The 18,918-nt window shown below is 33.5% G+C and overlaps 1 protein-coding gene across 1 annotated transcript in view; it reads left to right on the top strand.

The window, feature by feature from the left end:
- The window catches only part of LOC108695084 (muscle M-line assembly protein unc-89-like), a 31,446-nt gene extending 14,378 nt beyond the window's left edge, over window positions 1–17,068 (top strand). Inside the window, exons 4-11 of the mRNA XM_018204837.1 lie at window positions 2,798–3,067; window positions 3,343–3,451; window positions 3,874–4,060; window positions 7,480–7,618; window positions 9,847–10,034; window positions 10,345–10,478; window positions 11,717–11,942; window positions 16,572–17,068. Coding sequence (XP_018060326.1) covers window positions 2,798–3,067; window positions 3,343–3,451; window positions 3,874–4,060; window positions 7,480–7,618; window positions 9,847–10,034; window positions 10,345–10,478; window positions 11,717–11,942; window positions 16,572–16,673 — 1,355 coding nt within the window. The 3' untranslated portion in view covers window positions 16,674–17,068. The remainder of the gene's footprint in view (window positions 1–2,797; window positions 3,068–3,342; window positions 3,452–3,873; window positions 4,061–7,479; window positions 7,619–9,846; window positions 10,035–10,344; window positions 10,479–11,716; window positions 11,943–16,571) is intronic.
- The last annotated feature ends 1,850 nt before the right edge of the window (window positions 17,069–18,918 follow it).

Here is an 18,918-nt window from a genome sequence, read left to right as displayed (position 1 = left end):
CACACACACACACACACACACACACACACACACACACACACACACACACACACACACAGACACACGCGCTCGCGCGCGCGCGCATACACATGTATGTTTAACACACATTAATGTTAAATAAATTAACGTTAATAAATAACATTATAGCATATGCAACGAAATGAACTATAAACATAAAACATAAAACCAAGTTAATCCACGTCGCTTTAAGGATTGATATATTTTTATGATCTACGATAATAATGGCATGTACGTATATACGTATGTCTTTATTATTATATATGTGTCATGTTAACTCTCAAAGTGACGTGTTATTAACTTGGTTTTATGTTTGTGGCTCATCTTGTTGCATACGCTATAATGTTATTCATTAAACGTAACAGCGTTTAACATTTTTAATGGCCGCAACGACCTATTACATGAATATGGAAACCAGAAGTGAGCCGGCTTGCTGATGAAAATTGGCTCCGGTTATACCGGCCGTAAATTAAATAAATATCGAGTAAATAAACATGAATTACATCATCACTCAGTGAATAGGATGCCGTAACTGTGCTAACTTTCCATCAAAATCAACCGAAATTACAGCTCGTGCATCATCAAGTATGCCGAAATTACGATCTGCGAAGAATTATTCGTTGTATTACATATATGTCACGTAATATAAAAAATTTGTACGTGGTACAAACACGTGAACGCGATGCATTTAAACAATGCTTTTGTAATGTGAAAAAAATGTTAAATTATAAACATCCCAGGAACAATAATAACGATTCATTCATTGTATATTTATTAAACGTAAAGTGAGAAGCTCCTAAGGTAACCTTATACGATTAATAATACTGATCAGTAATATTGAATCGGTACTACTGACAGTATCCATCAATCAATATATTTAGTATTTTTAATTACACGATTAGTATTAATGACAATATATTTGCACGATTAGTATTATTGACAATATATTTCACTTTAGTTTTATGTATAATATCTATTGTATTATGACATGCTGGATTTTAATAAAGCGATACTGATGCTCAAGAATCAAAATTTTTATATTACGCGACATGTAATACAACGAATAATTTTTCATTAGATCATCGTTAATTCTACATCAATCCATCAATATTAATCACACATCAATAGTATTGTTAATATTAATTGACAATATTATTGACCGTGTAGAATCACCTTCAGTCGATTACTGATAAGGAATCAAACAACAAGCACAATAATAAATGGCGATTTGTTACGCAACATGTGTATGCTATTTTGATTATACAAATTAATACTAAAACCAGTTGCACAGCGGCAATACGTTCTTGCTCACAATATATTTCGCGAAATTCATCGCTCATGGTGATTAATTAATTATTCGAAGAAGGTAATTACCGCATGACCTGGACACACGCTTTTTCCATCGTGTCCACCAGGTATCATCAGTTATACGTGAAACCAAAGTCAACGTAGTGTTTCCACTTTACTTGGGCCATCGGGGAAACAATGACACGATTGACCGCGTTCACGTAATTTAATTTCTTCTTAAACAGAACATCTATCTTGCATGACGATGTATCTTTGTCTGGTATAATTTGCCAGTTGCTTTTTTAAACGAACAATTACATTAACAAAAATGAAGTAAGTATTTAAAAGAGACATTCAGTTTTTATTTAAATTTTTATTCCAAGTTTGTTTATCTCTCTGGCAAATCGATGAACAGATAGCATAAAAAGAAATAATATATGAAAATAAGAAATATACATATTTCATTTTTTTTATTTTCTGTCAATCAACGAATAGATCATAAAAACTATTGACAAAAGTTTGTTGACAAAATTTGATAAATAAAGTACCCAGTTCACACAAAATTATACAAGCACTCTTAAAATCCACCATTAAAGGCATTTATTTCTATGGGTTGTGTTCTCATATGTACGCGATCGGATTTAATATTGATACGTAAAGTTGGAAACTCATCTCATTTTGAAGCATTAAATGCATCTGATTGTGAATGTGAATTCTGCTTTCAACTAAGAGCTCATTAATGAGTGGTTTAATCTGAAAATTTATGCTGCGGACGTTTGTTTTCTATATCTGATGTTTATCTTTCACGGTCTCCCGCACATCGCGACTGATTTCAGTGTGATTAAAGCTGATAGTAATGACGGGACCCGATTCCCCGACTGCATTTACGTTAAATTTCTCTTGTTTACTAAGCGACATGAATATGAAAGGACTCTTCCGAGGATAATTATACGTAATTTCCGTCTCGTTAAAATTGATACGGTAGATTTACTCTCGCTTTTTATATAGATTCACCAAAGATGGATAATGAGCATATTTCCAAAAAAAAAGAGTTGCGTAATATTATCATATCATTAGTTAATATCGTTAAATAATAATTCAAGATATTTAACATTAAAAGTTAAGTCATAATTTATATAAATATATGGTCTCTTCATCTCTAATCAATCAAAATTTGCAAAGGCAAGTCTATTAGGTATTGGCGAAATTTTAAACAATCTAAATTAATAATAAGAAATAGACAAAAATAGAAGATAATCATTTTTTAAATTAAAATAGACATTTGTTTTAAGAGATTTTGTCTTAATCAATGCATTGTATTTCTATAATTAAATGAATGAAGATTGTTCTCTGAATTCTGTGTGATGTACCATAATATTCGACGAATAATAATGAATGACATAAACAGTGATATATATATATATATGTATATTTAGTGCGGCACGAGGGATTAGAGTTCTCGTGATTAACTGAGCATTTTGCATGAATTTAGACGCGCCGGAGACGAGATTAGTTGGCGTCCCAACTGGCCAGCTCGAGGAGGGCCGCGATCAGTTGGAAATTCGATGTCTTGCTGACGCTAATCCGCCAGCTTCGATTCTCTGGAGGAAAACCAAGAGTCCTGGGGTGACAGAAGTGGCTAGCATCGGAGAAACCCTCATGTTCTCCCCAATTTACAGAAATCACGCCGCCGTTTACCTCTGTGAGGCGTCAAACATCGAAGGCGAGAGCAGTCCGGTTTCAGTACAGGTGTCCGTAAACTGTACGTGTACCACTGTCACTTTCTGATTCTTAATCTGTCATGTTCACTTCAATGCAATTCAAAATTTTTGTGGCCTCTGGCCATCATTTTTGATATATAAGAGTTTTCACTAAATAATGTACTGTAATTTTCTTTATTTTCTGTATTTCGAATCACTATATACGTGAATATTCATGTAATAATTATTTTAAAAGAGGTGGAATAAAAATTAATAGAAATTGTTATACGAAATAACTTTTATTCATAGTTTCAGAATAAATTGATTTTTTTTCTAGATCCACCAACAATCAGCGCAGTCGGGCCGGATCGATTAACAACTGCGTTGTTATATTCTGGTGCATCCTTCGAATGTCATGCTGATGCGATGCCGCCAGCCGAGTACAGGTGATCCATATCAATTATTTTATTTTTACTTCTTTTAGAATTTTTTTTTGCATTCACTCGTATTGATAGCTGATTTTTCTAACTTTGAGATGTTTCATATAAAAAGCTTAAAATGATCTGTCTGATTGTAAAATCACATCAAATTAAGAATAAATTTTATTACATATCAAAATTGATAATTTTTTTTTTCTTTTAATTATTACAATGCTATTTTTAATTTTCCATTTAATTTTAATTCGCTTTCTTAGATTATACTTCAGTTTACAAGAGGCTTACATCTGATATGTATCTCAGAGTGAAAATTATTAATTATTAATTTCCTTCTTTTATTTTTATATCTTTTCATTAGCTTATACTTCCGCGGTGGCATTTGGAAGTGTCTTTAATTTGCAAATTTCCGATGTGCGGTGATGCGTGTGCAGATGGGCACAGATATTCACGGACGGCCGCATGCCGTTGGAATGCGGAACGGGGCAGCGATTGATCCTGACGAACGTGACGTATGAGCAACAGGGTCAATATATATGTCTCGCCTCCAACAAGATCAATGGCAACGTCAGGGAAGTTAAAAGCGACCCTGTGTCCCTGCAAGTGGTCGGAGCTCCACGGGTAAGACGACGCATCGTCGCGGCGGAACGTTGAAAAAGTTTCGCTGCAAATCAGAATTACCAGGGGGATCCGACGTTGACGAATAGCGTTTCCGGCGGACGCGTCGCGAAAAAATATCGCTTCATTACTTTACGGGATCCAGGGATCATTGAATATCTTTCGTGAACGCGGTAACGGAATATCCTCGTGAATACTTTGCCTAAAGTCCGTCGTTCAGCTTCGACTACCCGGATGTAATATCGGTGGAAAAAAAATGAGTAGAAAATGTAGTTTGTAACGAAGAAGAAATGTTGCTCCAGTGCATCAACCTCGTTCTGCTTCATTATTTTGTGGAAAACACGATATACCAAGGATGAGTTGAGATCGTGTATGCGCCAACGTGGATAAATTCGCGCAAAAAAAAAGGAGATGCAGAATGATTTAATATTTAATGAAACGAACACAACTTGACAAGCAAATTAAAATTTACAATCCTATACATTATTGTTAAGTAAATTATTTTCCATCGTAATGAAAAGTTAACTCTTGTGCAGATCTTATAATATGTATTTATTTATCCATTTGTCGCAAAGCGAATAATATATTGCTCTAATAGTTGTGATAAAACAATATATTTAGAAATTATTTTTATGATATACTCGATTAGCATAATTTATTAGCTAAATATTGATTAAATATTAACATCAATTGGAAATATATTTAGCCAATATTATGCCAATAAATTCTGTTATTAAGGTATAATATACATATCGCGATATACTGAGTATATACGTGCATTTAACTTCAAATGCATTTTTTAATGACAATATCCTTCATTCAGTTTTTCAATCACCAACAATGCGCGTATATTGCATCATCGAGTTTTATTATACAGAATAAATAATACAAAAAATCAATATCTTCGTTATTTGTAACGAACTGTGTTGTTTCTTTCAAAAGAGCGCCTCAATATCATATAGATACAGACATGTTTTTGTTTTGTTCACATAAAAATAACCATAGCTACAATTAATTGAAAAGGTCACTTCAATGCTTTTGTACATAACAGTCCAGAATAAATACGCGTACATGTTAGAACGAATTTTTAAACAAATTTCAATTGTATTTGATTTATCAAAGAAATTGTCTGATGTTATTCAATTTTTTACATATATTATGTATTTGATATTTTATGCACACATATTTTAATATATATATATATATATATTTAGTTATACAATATATATATTAGGTACAACTTTGCTTCCGCCGTTTTCCTATAGATGGCTTAGCGGTAAGTGGTGGTCGAAATAAATAGATCATAGACGTCATACAATAAACTTGGGCATCTGTCAACATAATTCTATAGAATAATTAGTCGATTTGTGTCTGCATCATAAAATTATTCTCGATTGAAAATGTCAGTTTACGAGCCAAATTCTCGTCATTTGCGGAAGGTTTTAATTTTTTGCTTCAATATGAAGAAATCTGCGGCTCATCGAATGCTCTCAAATACTTATGGTGAGGCCGCTATTAGTGAAAGAATGTCGTGAGTGGTTTCAATGCTTCAAGAACGGTGATTTTGATGTCCAAGGTCATGTGTATTTGATGGGACCAGCTCGGCGTAGTGTATTATGAACTGTTAAAACCGACTGAAACAATCACAGGCGATCGGTATCGAACGCAATTGATACGTTTGAGCATTGAAAGACAAACGGCCGCAATACAACGAGAGACACGATAAAATGATTTTGCAGCATGACAATGCTCGATTCCATGTTGCGAAAGTGGTCAAGACATACTTGGAAACGTTGAAATGGGAAGTCCTACCCCACCCGCCGTATTCTCCAGACGTTGCTCCCTCTGACTATCACTTGTTTCGATCAATGACACACGGTCTGGCTGACCAGCACTTCCGGTCTTATGAAGAAGTAAAAAATTGGATCGATTGGATGGATAGCCTCAAAAGATGACCAGTTTTTTCGACGCGGGATTCGTACGCTACCCGAAAGATGGGAGAAAGTAGTGGCCAGTGATGGACAATACTTTGAATCATAAATATATAACCAGTTTTTTACAATAAAGCCTCGAATTTCGGAAAAAAAACGGCGAAAGCAAAGTTGTACATCTAATATATATATATATATTCAGAAATGTATATTGCAAGTAAAATTTGTAAACACAACATAACTAGAACTGTATACAACAGAGATTAAATTATATTCCAATTACCGTGATATTACAGACCTTCGTAATTTGATTCTGATCAATGACCGAATCCAATAGCTAATTATCTGGCTGTTAACGAAAAAAAACTCAATTTTAATATATCGGGACTTTTTTTATTGAATTTGCCTGATGGCAAAACGCACGCAACTTAATGCAGGTTACTGGCTGCACAAAGGTTTGATTTCCGTTTCATTTAATATGAAACCATTTCATCTGTTAAAATTCGACAGCGCTATTAATATCTCGTTCAAATTGATTTTGACGTTGCGTACACAGCTATTTTATATTACACGTTCGTCTCGGGAGTCGAATATCACGCGAAAGGAGCAATTGGAAAAATTTTATTATACGATTTATTTCATAGGCATGTTGCCTGGAAATCAGTTGAAATGTCGATATCATGTAATCAAATCAATATTTTAATTATGATTGCGATATGTACGAAAACGTGACAAGCGTTGCCGATACAAATATCGATAAAAAATGATGAATTACATTTGTACGTATACATTTCAACGAAATGTGGTTTTGAAATTACGATACTCTGCAGAAATGAGTATGAATTATCTCAATGTATCATAATGTGAAAAATGTATCCGTATGATAATGTTTTTATCTCGCGATGCACATAGGATGACAATGAATTGAGTTATAATGTACGCATCATAAATCATAAATTTCTTTCACGACCGAAAATGATTTACAGTTTTTGTTCATGAAACACATACCATTCAGTTTCGTATTTTTGATCCTTAGTCACGTATCATATCTAAATTGAGCCTTTTTTTTTATTGAACCATCTATCATATTTCTTGATAAGATCTTTTTCATAGATTCCGATATGTTAACGAAAAAAAAGAATTACCACGGTCCATCTACAATGTTTTGATTTTCACTGCATTTCCGCACTTTTGATAAATCGTCGCTGTATCCATCTGAATATCAAATCAATTATTTATAGAGTACATTATTACAGAATATATTTTTATATATTTAATTATCCAATAATTCGTAACATATTCGATTAGTTTTGATTTAAAGCTCTCTACGAAGTTTTGCCCGCAAAACGACAGTTGTGCACCATCGTGAGATAGTTCGAATAGAAAGTAACTCGCGACATTCATCGTTTGCCGTTTGATGACCGCGAAAGAGGAGAAGGAAGGACTCAGCAACGAACTTTCCATTCAAAGGACGTTAAACATGTGTCGCAGGTGGTGAAGCCGACCATCACAGAGAAGTTTGTCGTTGTGACGACGGAAGGTAACCCGGCCAGATTAGAGATCAGACTGTGCTCCGACCCGAAGCCGCGGCTCGTAGCCTGGGAATGGGGCAGCACCAGACTGCACGCCGGTTAGAGACTGCTTGCCTCAAACTATCACAAGAAGTATTCGATTTCGTCTTTACTTTGGCCTTTTGCCTCCTGCGTGCACGTACGTGTTCTGTTATAAGTTTCGCATCATGGGGTAAATAACAGAGGTAACGATAAGAGCGGATATTACAGCTAAAATTCTTTTTCTTAAGATATTTTTGTACGAACAGAAGAATGTATGTAATCTGATTAATTGAACTTACTACTTTCCTCTTATTTCGACATCGTCAGTGTTGTCTGATAATAATTTTCTGTAAATTAAAATATTTTATAAAGAATACACGGAAAGAATGATTTTATTGAAATATCTAAAAGTTTAGATAGATAGTTATATATCCAGGTAGGTAGATATTTGAAATAATTTTGATGGATCAGAATAATTATGTGTGAAAATCTCACATATGATAAGCAATGCTATAAAAAGTTTTAGCAATCAGTTTGAGCATTTTATATAATTAATTTGATTATATAATTATATAATTATATAATTAATTAGTACAGTAAATTATTTTGAGATCTGAATCTAGCTAAACTTTTAGATATTTTAACAAGATCTTTTTTTAAACAGATATAAAAAGATTTTGAAAGTATACAAATTAAAATTATCTAAAAATTTATTAGAAGAAGAATATAGAAGATTATCACAAATCATATCGAATCTATTAATATATACTGTACACAAAAAAGTCGGTTTTACTGAAGTATTTAAAAATTTAATTCGTATAGGTTTGAAAATAATTTTGTTAGACTATAAGAATAATTATGTAGAATGCTCAAACTTGTTGCTAGAATGTCAAAACTTTTTGTAACATTACTCATCATGTTTGAAATTCCTACGTAATTATTTTAATGGTGCAATAAAATTATTTTCAGATCTGTATGTTTATATAACTTCAGCAAAATCATTCTTTTCGTGTAAATAAAATTATTTATCGAAAAAATTATTTGATCTTTATCGAGATATAAAGTAAAGAAGATTATTATAAAGCGACAGGCGCGTTTGCGATATTAGTAAATGACAAAGAATGTCGTTTAGAAAAGAAAGAGTTAAGAGAACTAGTTCAACTCGCGGAAACTTTCTATTAGAGTTTAAGGAAACATTGATCTCTCAGTCGCTTTGTATTACTCTTCGCAAATACAATGGCGCTCTAGATCGCTCACCGCTCAAGTTACCCGCAAATGATAGCCACATCTATGCTCTTTATCCTTGTAAACGTGTCAGTAAACACGAGAAACATGGGCACCGTGTGTACGAAAGAGATACCACTTTCGAAGCACATTGTTCACGTACTAAAATTGTTACGGCAGACGTCGGGCTGACTCGACTTTACTTTATTCCACTTTGACTTTCGCCTCTACCACCAACTTTTTCCAACAAGTCCTCCTTCGTTACGCGTTTGCCTCTTCGTTATGCGTTTCTCGTGAAACGAAACGTCCGTCACCTCGCTCAACGAACCATTAATGTGCAAACTTTACTTTGGTTTTTGTTTCGAATACTACAAACGAGTAGCACAAACGGTCGTAGTTATTAACGCTCCCTTCGCTTTTGCCTTTTTCTTCTTTTTTATTCAGTGAAACTGGAGCCCCGTTAAACTTCCCTTCACCTTCGTTGAATCAGCAGAAAGAATACTCCAGCTCGGGGTTGCTCTTTCGTACACAATTTTTTCAATGCTTCCCGACATAATTGGCACTCCACGCCGCGTACCTTATTGACGATCCCACCGCTATTCGCAATTACCCTCTTGGTTAATTGATCACTCGCTCGTAATCCGAGTTACGAGATCGCTTCGGTCTTGAGACATCCATCCAATTTCCGCGAGGCCCAAATCGATGCCCTCTCTCACGCCGAATACCGTGAATTTTTTGCATTATCCGAGATACCGATTAATTAGTCTCTCTTAATACGCTTACACTTCCGAAAATTCTGTAAAATATTTTGGAACTTTTATACCTCATATATGTTTATAGACTTATTTTTATGTTTTTATTATTATTAATATTAATTTATTATTTCTCTTACAATTAATTAGCTTTTTAATAATAGCTTCATCGATTGTTATAATTTGCACTTATTTTTTCTTACTTTCTAGTATTACATAGGATGGGTATTATGTTCATTATTTTGCGAAATTTTCTTTCAGTTATTCGTAGAAATGGAAATGAAGAATAAATATTATTGAAATATGCATGGAGTTGTTCTTATTGACAGGTGAGGTTCTGGAACCGCGCTATCGTGCGCTTGATCTGGAGCCGTTGGCTTCAGAAGATTGTTATATAGCGATCTTAGAGTTGACAAGTACAGTGAAAGAGGATCAAAGGCTGTATCATGTTATCGTGGAGAACGATCGTGGCAGTGACAGACGAGCACTCATGCTGAAAGTCGATGAGCCCGGCCAGGTAAACGTTGCAGACATAACGTTTTACGTACTATTCTTTCCAAGAACTTCTAACGTCATCTAAAACGTAAGCTCTTTTCGTAGACAAACCAAGAAAAGTATTCACACGTCAAGAAAAATTCTTTTCGTCGAGTTCTTTGTCGATTCTAGTTGAAGTGAATGTACAATCTATGAAAGAAGTTGTCAAATTTTATATTTCTATATAATTGACGTATGCGAATGAACGCGAAAAAACTATCGGACTCTACATGTCTCAATGTTTGTGAGAAATGTTTTGGCGATGCACATAGAATATCTTTCTTTGTCCTCAGATCCCGCTTGTTATCGGCGCGGTGGCCGGATTCACAGTGCTCTCGGTACTGATAATGGGATTCGTTTGTTTCCTACGTTCGGATAGATGCTGCGTAGCCAGAAACACAGTACCGGCACTGCAGCAAGTGCATTGGTAAGCACACGATATTACATTGCGCAATGATTTATAGGCGAGTAGACGATGCCGTGGATCACGCACGATGCTCCAATATTGTGTATGTACATTTGACCAGAACCATGTTAGAATATTTACGAATTTGCATACGCAGGAATACAGGATTTCTGTTTCAGAAAGAAAGATACATTTTTTAAATCTTATACGTCTCGTATAATATTCTGAATAAATAAATAATGCTCGATTTATAAGAAAATAACAAGCAAAAAGATTTATAAGAGATTTACTTTACTTTGGTTGATTTATAATAAAATTTATAATATAATTAAATATTATTTGTCAAAACATATAAATCTATTAAATAACATCCAAAGGAAGAATATTTATAAGATCATCTTGTTTTCAAGACAAAGCTTTTCTTCTATATAAGGTGCTCGCGTCGAGGAAGCGACGCTCCAATATTGTGTACATTTGATCAAAACGTACAATAGTACTATTTATGAATTCGAATATGTAGGAATATGTAGGGATTTTTGTTCCAGAAAGAAAAATAAATGTTTTTACATTTTTTACGTCTTAAGAGATATTAAGCATCACGAATAAATAAAGAATTATGGAATGATTTAAAAACAAAAAAGCAAAAAGATAATTAATAGATAATTATAGATATAACTTATAGCGAATTCGATTAGATGCGTACTGATGTGTATTAAAGCCGTTATACACAAATTGTTAATTGACATAAATATATTTATTATAAACATGGAAACCGTTAAACGTTAGTTTAACTATGAAATACTCAATACACTTTATCGTGCTGTTAGATAAAGTATATATTTTATAATTCAAAATATTTACATTTTAGCTTTACACTCAGATTAAATCAATATATAACGGTTTTAATATGCCCTAGTACGCATTAATACGTTTAATCAAATTCGCTATTATTTATAAAAACATAATGAATAAATTTATTAATACTCAACTTAAGAAAAAGGAAGAATATTTATTAAAATTATTCTCAAAGTAAAGCCTTTCTTTTAAAGAATACTTGTACTGTGACAAAATGAATAAATTATCTAATCCCCTTAGCTATTGCGTAGGTTCTTACAATTTAATTTCTTTTCAAATTGAAAGGCTAAGGAGCCCTTTAAAGGGATTATTCGAAAGGCATTGCTTTGCGTATTGCATAGGGTATATACACAAAGCATCTATAATGAAACGAAACCGGGATGATATCCACCATTTCCATATAGTACAAAGGCTTCCAACGCTATGATAGAGGATCCACGCTTGGCAGTGGATACGATGGATCGTACGAGTCAGCAATTTGTCCCGGAGAAACGAGCCAATCACGTTCTGAAACCCGTCCCGTCGCAGCAATACCAGCAGGAATGTTATCAGCACGATCCGCAACACCAACAGCAACATTATCAGAGGCATCATCATCATGGGCAGCCTCACGGACAATATACGTTGCAGGTCAGTTAAGTTGAAAATAGAAAAAAAAAATACAAATTATATATTCTCGCACAGCTGCATAGCTAAAACCTGGCGTGCTATTTTTTTTTCTTTCTTTCCTCTTCTTGTTTTTTCTTTTTTCTTCCTCTCGCTTTTCATTTATTATTTGTCACGTACCGTTGTTTCTAAAGGTGTCTCTACATAATTTGCAAATCACAAAATGTAATTTGCAAACACAAACGCAGAATGAAAATTTGCATTTGTTTTTTCATTGCGTGTAATTGGTTTTCATCTGCGTGTAACTTGCGTGCGATAATCATTATTCTGCATCAACATTTGCGAAGTACGTTTTGTGATTTGAAAATTAGAAGCATCTTTAATCGCGTAAAGTTTATATCATTTTTAACATATAATTAACATAACAACTTATAATTCCATCAAACGTCCGAAGTTAGTGAGGTGTTACAGTCACAGATTGTTTTTCATGATAAATTTCTCATTACTACGTTAACTTTTTAATAATATGTAAATATATTATAATACAGTATAAATTATATTGTATTATAATGTTTTGTTCTACAAAATACTATTTTGTTGTATGATTACATTAAAAAGTGCATTTATAATGAAAGTAAGAATCTTGAATTTTGAATATTATGTATGTAAATTTCATTCAAATCAAACGTAGCCTAAAATTTTTATTGAAAAATAAAGTTTCTCCTTATCGAAAGATGATTTTTGTGTCACAGCTATATTGATTTTGTGGATCTCTTACTAAATTTGAGTAATAAAAAAGCTTTGCGTAATAAAAAAATGCAGACTTTTAAGTGTTTCTCTGACATTAATATTTATGTAAAAAAAATCCTCTTTATGCAAAATTCTGCTGTTTTTGTTAACGTAGAGCATATCATTTATCACAAACAGTTTATATTTTCCTATTCAATTTTACTGCATCAATCAGCACATCATAAAGTATCAACTATTCTGCTTTAAACAAGATTCTTTTTCAATCGCTTGCTTATTTTATTGCATTCGTTTGAGAGTAGTTATCTGATCGAAGCACACGCGTTTAAATTTAATCGATGCATTCGCGAAAGCAAAACTGCAAGTGCATGCAATTTGACCTAATTGCGAAATGAACCGTCTAGATTAGCGTAGCAATTTAACTCGTATTAATGAATCGATATTAATGCTTATCCTTAATCTAACGAACTGTATTTCGGTGATTATCGCATTTATTGATTATTTTTTTAATTATTCGCTTTCGGGGGCTCGTCAAGTAAAAAACATGCAAAAGAAGAAAAATATTAGAGATTACAATTTTTTTTTTTTAATGTTGACGCGCCCCGCACGTCCGTGTATATCCATTAATTGAATCAATGAGCGAGCAATCTTGGCGCAGGAAAAATTTCTTCTACAAGACGAGGAACGGGACACACTAAATCGGATTAAAAAAGGCAAGGAACGAGGAGCGCAAACTTTCCATCTTTTCTCCCGGAAAGATCTCGAGGGTTTTATATATAAATAAAATATTGTATTTGTGTTCCCGATACACATACACACTTACACACACAAACACACACACACACACACACACACACACACACACGATCAACGTGGAGATGTATAAATATAGATACACATTAATGTACACACTCTACTGGGTCGTCCAAAAATTTGTTAATTCCTTACACCAATGAAAGTAATTAATGCGTACATCATCCTCGCTCGCGTTCTTTTTTACGCGTTAAAGTTTATTATGATGTTACGATCATTATATAATATAACTATACGATTATACGGGAGACGACACCATCCATTAGCGATTCGGACAAGAAGTTTTTAGACGATCCAATGTTAAATTACAATACTTATGCGGCGACACGACGCGCTGCTCGCGCAAGTATCGAACGTATCATGTTCTCCGATCGCGATAGTCGCTTGAGTGATTTATGCGCTCGGTAGGGTGCATTACGCATGCATTTGGTTGCATCTAGTTCCCGGGTGTCCCTCCACCAATTACCGCTGTATCCTTGTTTGTAATTTAATTTAGATAGATGTGTACATAAGTAGAGCGTATTGACGATAACGCCGCCTCTACTGGCCGTTTGTACGCGCTGGATTCCGTCTGAGTCGCGTCTCATCCTTGTAAAAAGTAACCGGATTAAGGTGAATTGAGTGGAATTCATTACGGATGAAATTGAAACGCTTAATCGTAAACTGAATTCCTATCAATTCTCTTGCCGAGAATCTCGGCTCGTTTCTCGCGGGGATAGCTCACCTCGTTCTGTTCTGATTTCACTTGCATCCAGAAAGGAGTATATTCCCTGCAGCCGCGCGTCCTGCGGGATTCAAGAACGTAAGACTGAACTCGACCGAGATCGCCGAATTTACGCTCGCAGCTCTTAATGACGAACGACCGATCGCGCACTGAAATCATCCGATCGTTTCGGAAACTTATAAGAGAATAGCTGTAATTTAATCATTGTTGCGCGAAACTCGTTACAGCCATACATTATCTCACACTGTCACTAAAAATTATAGGCGCAATTAACAAATATCAATATTACAGACATAATTCTTTCTTTTTCCCCTTTTTTTCATCCAACCGTTGACGTCGTATGCTTGAAACGACGATAAACATTGTGAACGAAATAATTAATTGTTATGCGAAACTCGTTACTGCTATACATTATTCCACACTGCCACTAAAAATTGTAGGCGCGATTAGCAAATATCAATGCTGCAGATATAATTCTTTCTTTTTTTTTCCTTCTTTTATCCGATCGTTGACATCGTATGCTTGAAACGCTGATAAGCATTGTAAACGAACCGTCGAAGATCATTTGAAGAGTATTTGTATCATAGATACTATTTAGTAATCGAAACTATGCTCATTACGATTTAATAACGATATGTTGCTATTCTATTGAACACTAAGTACATATGTACATACGCATATACATACGTATACCTGTTTAGATCACGATCTAACATACGAATCAACGTCCAATTAATGAAAGTTTTGACGTTAACAGCGATGTGTAATCGCCCACGTTTGCGATAATTACGACGATGCGCTTCTACGTCGCTGTTGCAAAGGGTAGTTTGAACAAAGCCGACAACCGACAGTGATTCGATTCACAGTTGTATAATAGCCACATACGAATAATTTATCGATTTAATAGAGAAAATAGACTCTCAGAAAAATGGGAACCAAGCTGTACAGATCGTTTCAGGACGTGTCGACCAACGAGTGAGCATGTCGGAATTGCATTTTGTATGTACCCTGCACCTCACGAGATTATGTACAGAGAAACTTTCCCGATTACTTTCGTCTAACTCAAGTTCACTACAACGCACCGTATTGTTTATCGTTATCTCGATCATCCTATTAAGATTAGCTAATACTATATCTCCTGTTATCATCGACATTAATTAAGTCTGAAGGCGAACACCATCGACTTTGTAATTGGATTAACAATATGGGACTTCACTGTATGGCGTACGAGATAGTTTCGAGGAGTTGTGCCGAGTTTCCTTTCGTGTATAAAGTTGTCATCATTAAAAAGTGATCATACATATTGGTACCATTTATCATCACACCCCTATGTATCCCAATCCTGACTATAATGATTACAATCGAAATTTTTTTCAATTTTTTAAATATTATTTTCATTTTTTTAGTTTTAATTTATTATTTAATGAAAAAATATAAATTATGCGATATGCATATTAATGCGTCGTATATGAAATCATTTATCTAATCGTTCATTTATTTCATCGCAACAATCATTTGTCATCACATATCTCTTATAACGTATATTTATAAGATAATCAGTTACACTTATGTACAATTTACATTTCTTTTTACGCTATTATGCATATACATACACACGTATCTTACTTCCTTAGTCTCGGTTTTGCCTGTCATGTTGAATCTGCTACCTAACTGTAGCCTGGATTATTTGGCACCTGTGCTGTCATGGGTGTAGAACAACCCTGCAACTTTACGTCCTCGCGTGCCACGTTTCGGACGCGCCTAGAATTGCACAGATTGCACCTATGCTAGTTTCTATCCCCGACTGCCAAGTAATAACCTGTAGAACATTATGATAGCAATTCGTGCCCTCGTTCGTGCACTATACGCGTATGCATTCGTATTGTTCGCATTAGTCTTCTGCAGCTCTGTATGTCGAACTACATTCGAAATAATTCATATATAAATATTTCGTTATTTTTTAAGAGGATTTATGTAAAACTAATTCGCGTTAATCGTGTTACGTGAACACTACGCATTTTTTTGCGTATTTCAATAAACGATCAAGAGAATTTATTTTCATACTATTCAAAAATTCGTATTTTTTAGAAATTAAAATTATACGTGCGCATTATTTATAATTATATGTATATGAGTATAATTTATGAAATATTATTACACACAAAACTTTCCGTAAATATAATCTTTACTTTTTAAAGAAAGAATTTAAGACGATTAAAAATAAATTTCTGTTTTTCCATGAAAGACAAGTAGCTAAGATCAGTAATAAATATTCAAGACTTGAGTTGTTCGATGAGCAGCAGCAGGCTAATTCGAATGGAAATTTGCGAGCTACCGAGGGTTAAGATCCTAAGATGGAAATTGTGCAGGGGGAGCAGCTGTTTCTCAAACCCGATCGTTTAGCGACATTGAAGCCCCATTACAAGAGCGAGAAGCCACCGCAATACACGACGTTCAAGCCGAACAACTGAAGATTTTCCTATGTTTATTTTATATTGATGATTTATATGAAAAAAAAAAAACGAGAAAAGTATATGTACAAGGTAGAGTGTAAAAGCGGAACGAGAGGAACGACGCAAAGTGGCACGAAATCAAACGCAAAATTGTAGCTCTACTTCTATCAGCCTCATTTATTACGAATATGAGATATATTTATTATATAAGAGAACTGCGTATACATGTAATAATTGCGAATTTATTCAATGCGAATCCGTCGTGGCGTTCAATTGAAAGACGTAACGAGTCTCTCGCTAAAATATACTACCGATAATTTCGGAAAGATGATCTCCAGAACCAATCAAAATGACAACACTATGCATATTTATAACGCTTACATATAACATTGTTAATAAAATGATGATTTTCATCAGCCACTATTTTTATTGACACCTTTAGAGTAAGCAGTACGAATAGTTAAAAAGTTACGAAACGTTAATATTCTTATGATACGACAAAATTCGATTGTCAGTTATATTGAAGATTATTGTCATAAATAAATTTATAATACCTAAACCTTTCGAATCCAATCCTAGAAAATTAAGATCTTTTCTACATGATTACAAATACAGATTTATGATCATCATGTTATCAACTTGACAATTTGTTATAATAGAAGTATATTCCAATGTAAGTATACCCTACATTTTCTCTTCAAATTCTGCATTTTACAAAAAAAGCTTTTTCTCATTTGTTTGTATTATTTTAGGATTTGGAACTATAATATCGTTGCATATTACAAAATGCTACATTTTAAAGATCGAAATTTACACATAAAACGACGTCACATAAAACGACGTGATTCTTTTACATTTTAGTTTTTGCGAAACTCTTTAGTGCATGAAAATGAAATGAAATTTATGTGATCTTAATGAACGTAGCCAGAATTTTTAGGGGGGGGGGGGGGGGGAGGGAAAGGAGCAAATTAAAATTGAATCCAGGAGAAGAAGGAAGATAAATGAAGATTATTAGACTTTTGTTTCATATTATTATTTTTAATTAATTACTATAGTATACAATATCTACTATACAATAGTAGATGAAGCACAAAATTACACACATTTACTTTATTAATTTACTTTATTAATTTACTTTACTAATTTACTTTATTTTTCTTTTAAAATTGTAAATTGATTCTTCGAATTAAAAAGACTTAAATTTACAATATTAGTCATTTTCGATTCTCAGAAAATCTTTCTATAATTTTCACCTTCAATTTTTTTTTTCTTTTCAAAATTAATTTCTTATGAATACTCATTAAACATAGTTCGTTTAAATGGTTTCAATTATTTTTGTTCTTTAAGATTCAGAGAGGCTTCTCTGCCTCCCTTGGCTGATGATATTAGATGTAGTAAAAAGAAATCCATTATTTTTCCATTCAATTTCATGCAAAAATAATGGATTTCTTTTTACTACACCTAATATTAATATAACTCAAACACGACAAAGAATTATAGAAACTGCAGTTCTCATTACAGATATGTTATAGGGTAACATGTCTTATTATTTTACCTTTATCTTAAATTTCATTGACATTGCATAAAATACGAAAGGATGAAACATTTTATGATTCATACTTATCTTGTTTATCATCTATTGAATTACGATTTGGAATTACGATTCAGTCACACGCCTTAGAACCTATGTATCAATCAACAATGAAAGAAGATTGAAATCTGAGTGCCAAATCGAACTCGTGGATCATAAGATTGCAGAGTTCGCGAGACGGTGAAAAAGATGCAGGATGAAACTTTCCGATTTTGTTGTATTATTTTGTATATCGATGTTAATTCTGAACAAAGATTTGTTCCATTGGAAGTATAGAAATAAAAATTGAAAAAATATCAAAAATAAAATATCATAAATATAATAATAAAAATTCATTTGTCTATAAAGATTATGCCTGATACTGAGCTCAGTATCAGACTCCTGCTCCTCGCCCTGATGAAGTGAACTGCAAGGTTCATGAAACGTTGGCATTCCAAGAATGGATCTGGATACAGAAGAAACCCGCGAAATACATAATCTTTATAGAAAGAACTCGTGGAAGTTTCAAGAATATAATTCATTTGTCTGTTTGCTACTTAAAAATTTACTTATTTACATTATCCAAAATGCGAAAATCATTTTGTAATAATGTAATATCATATCACAATATATATATATATATATATATATATATATATAATTGTTCTTTGCTGCCTCATTGGAATGTATTAG

The sequence above is a fragment of the Atta colombica genome, unplaced genomic scaffold, assembly GCF_001594045.1.
Source record: "Atta colombica isolate Treedump-2 unplaced genomic scaffold, Acol1.0 scaffold126, whole genome shotgun sequence".
In the NCBI taxonomy this organism is placed as follows: Eukaryota; Metazoa; Arthropoda; class Insecta; order Hymenoptera; family Formicidae; genus Atta; species Atta colombica.
This window is presented reverse-complemented; position numbering and strand designations above follow the sequence as displayed.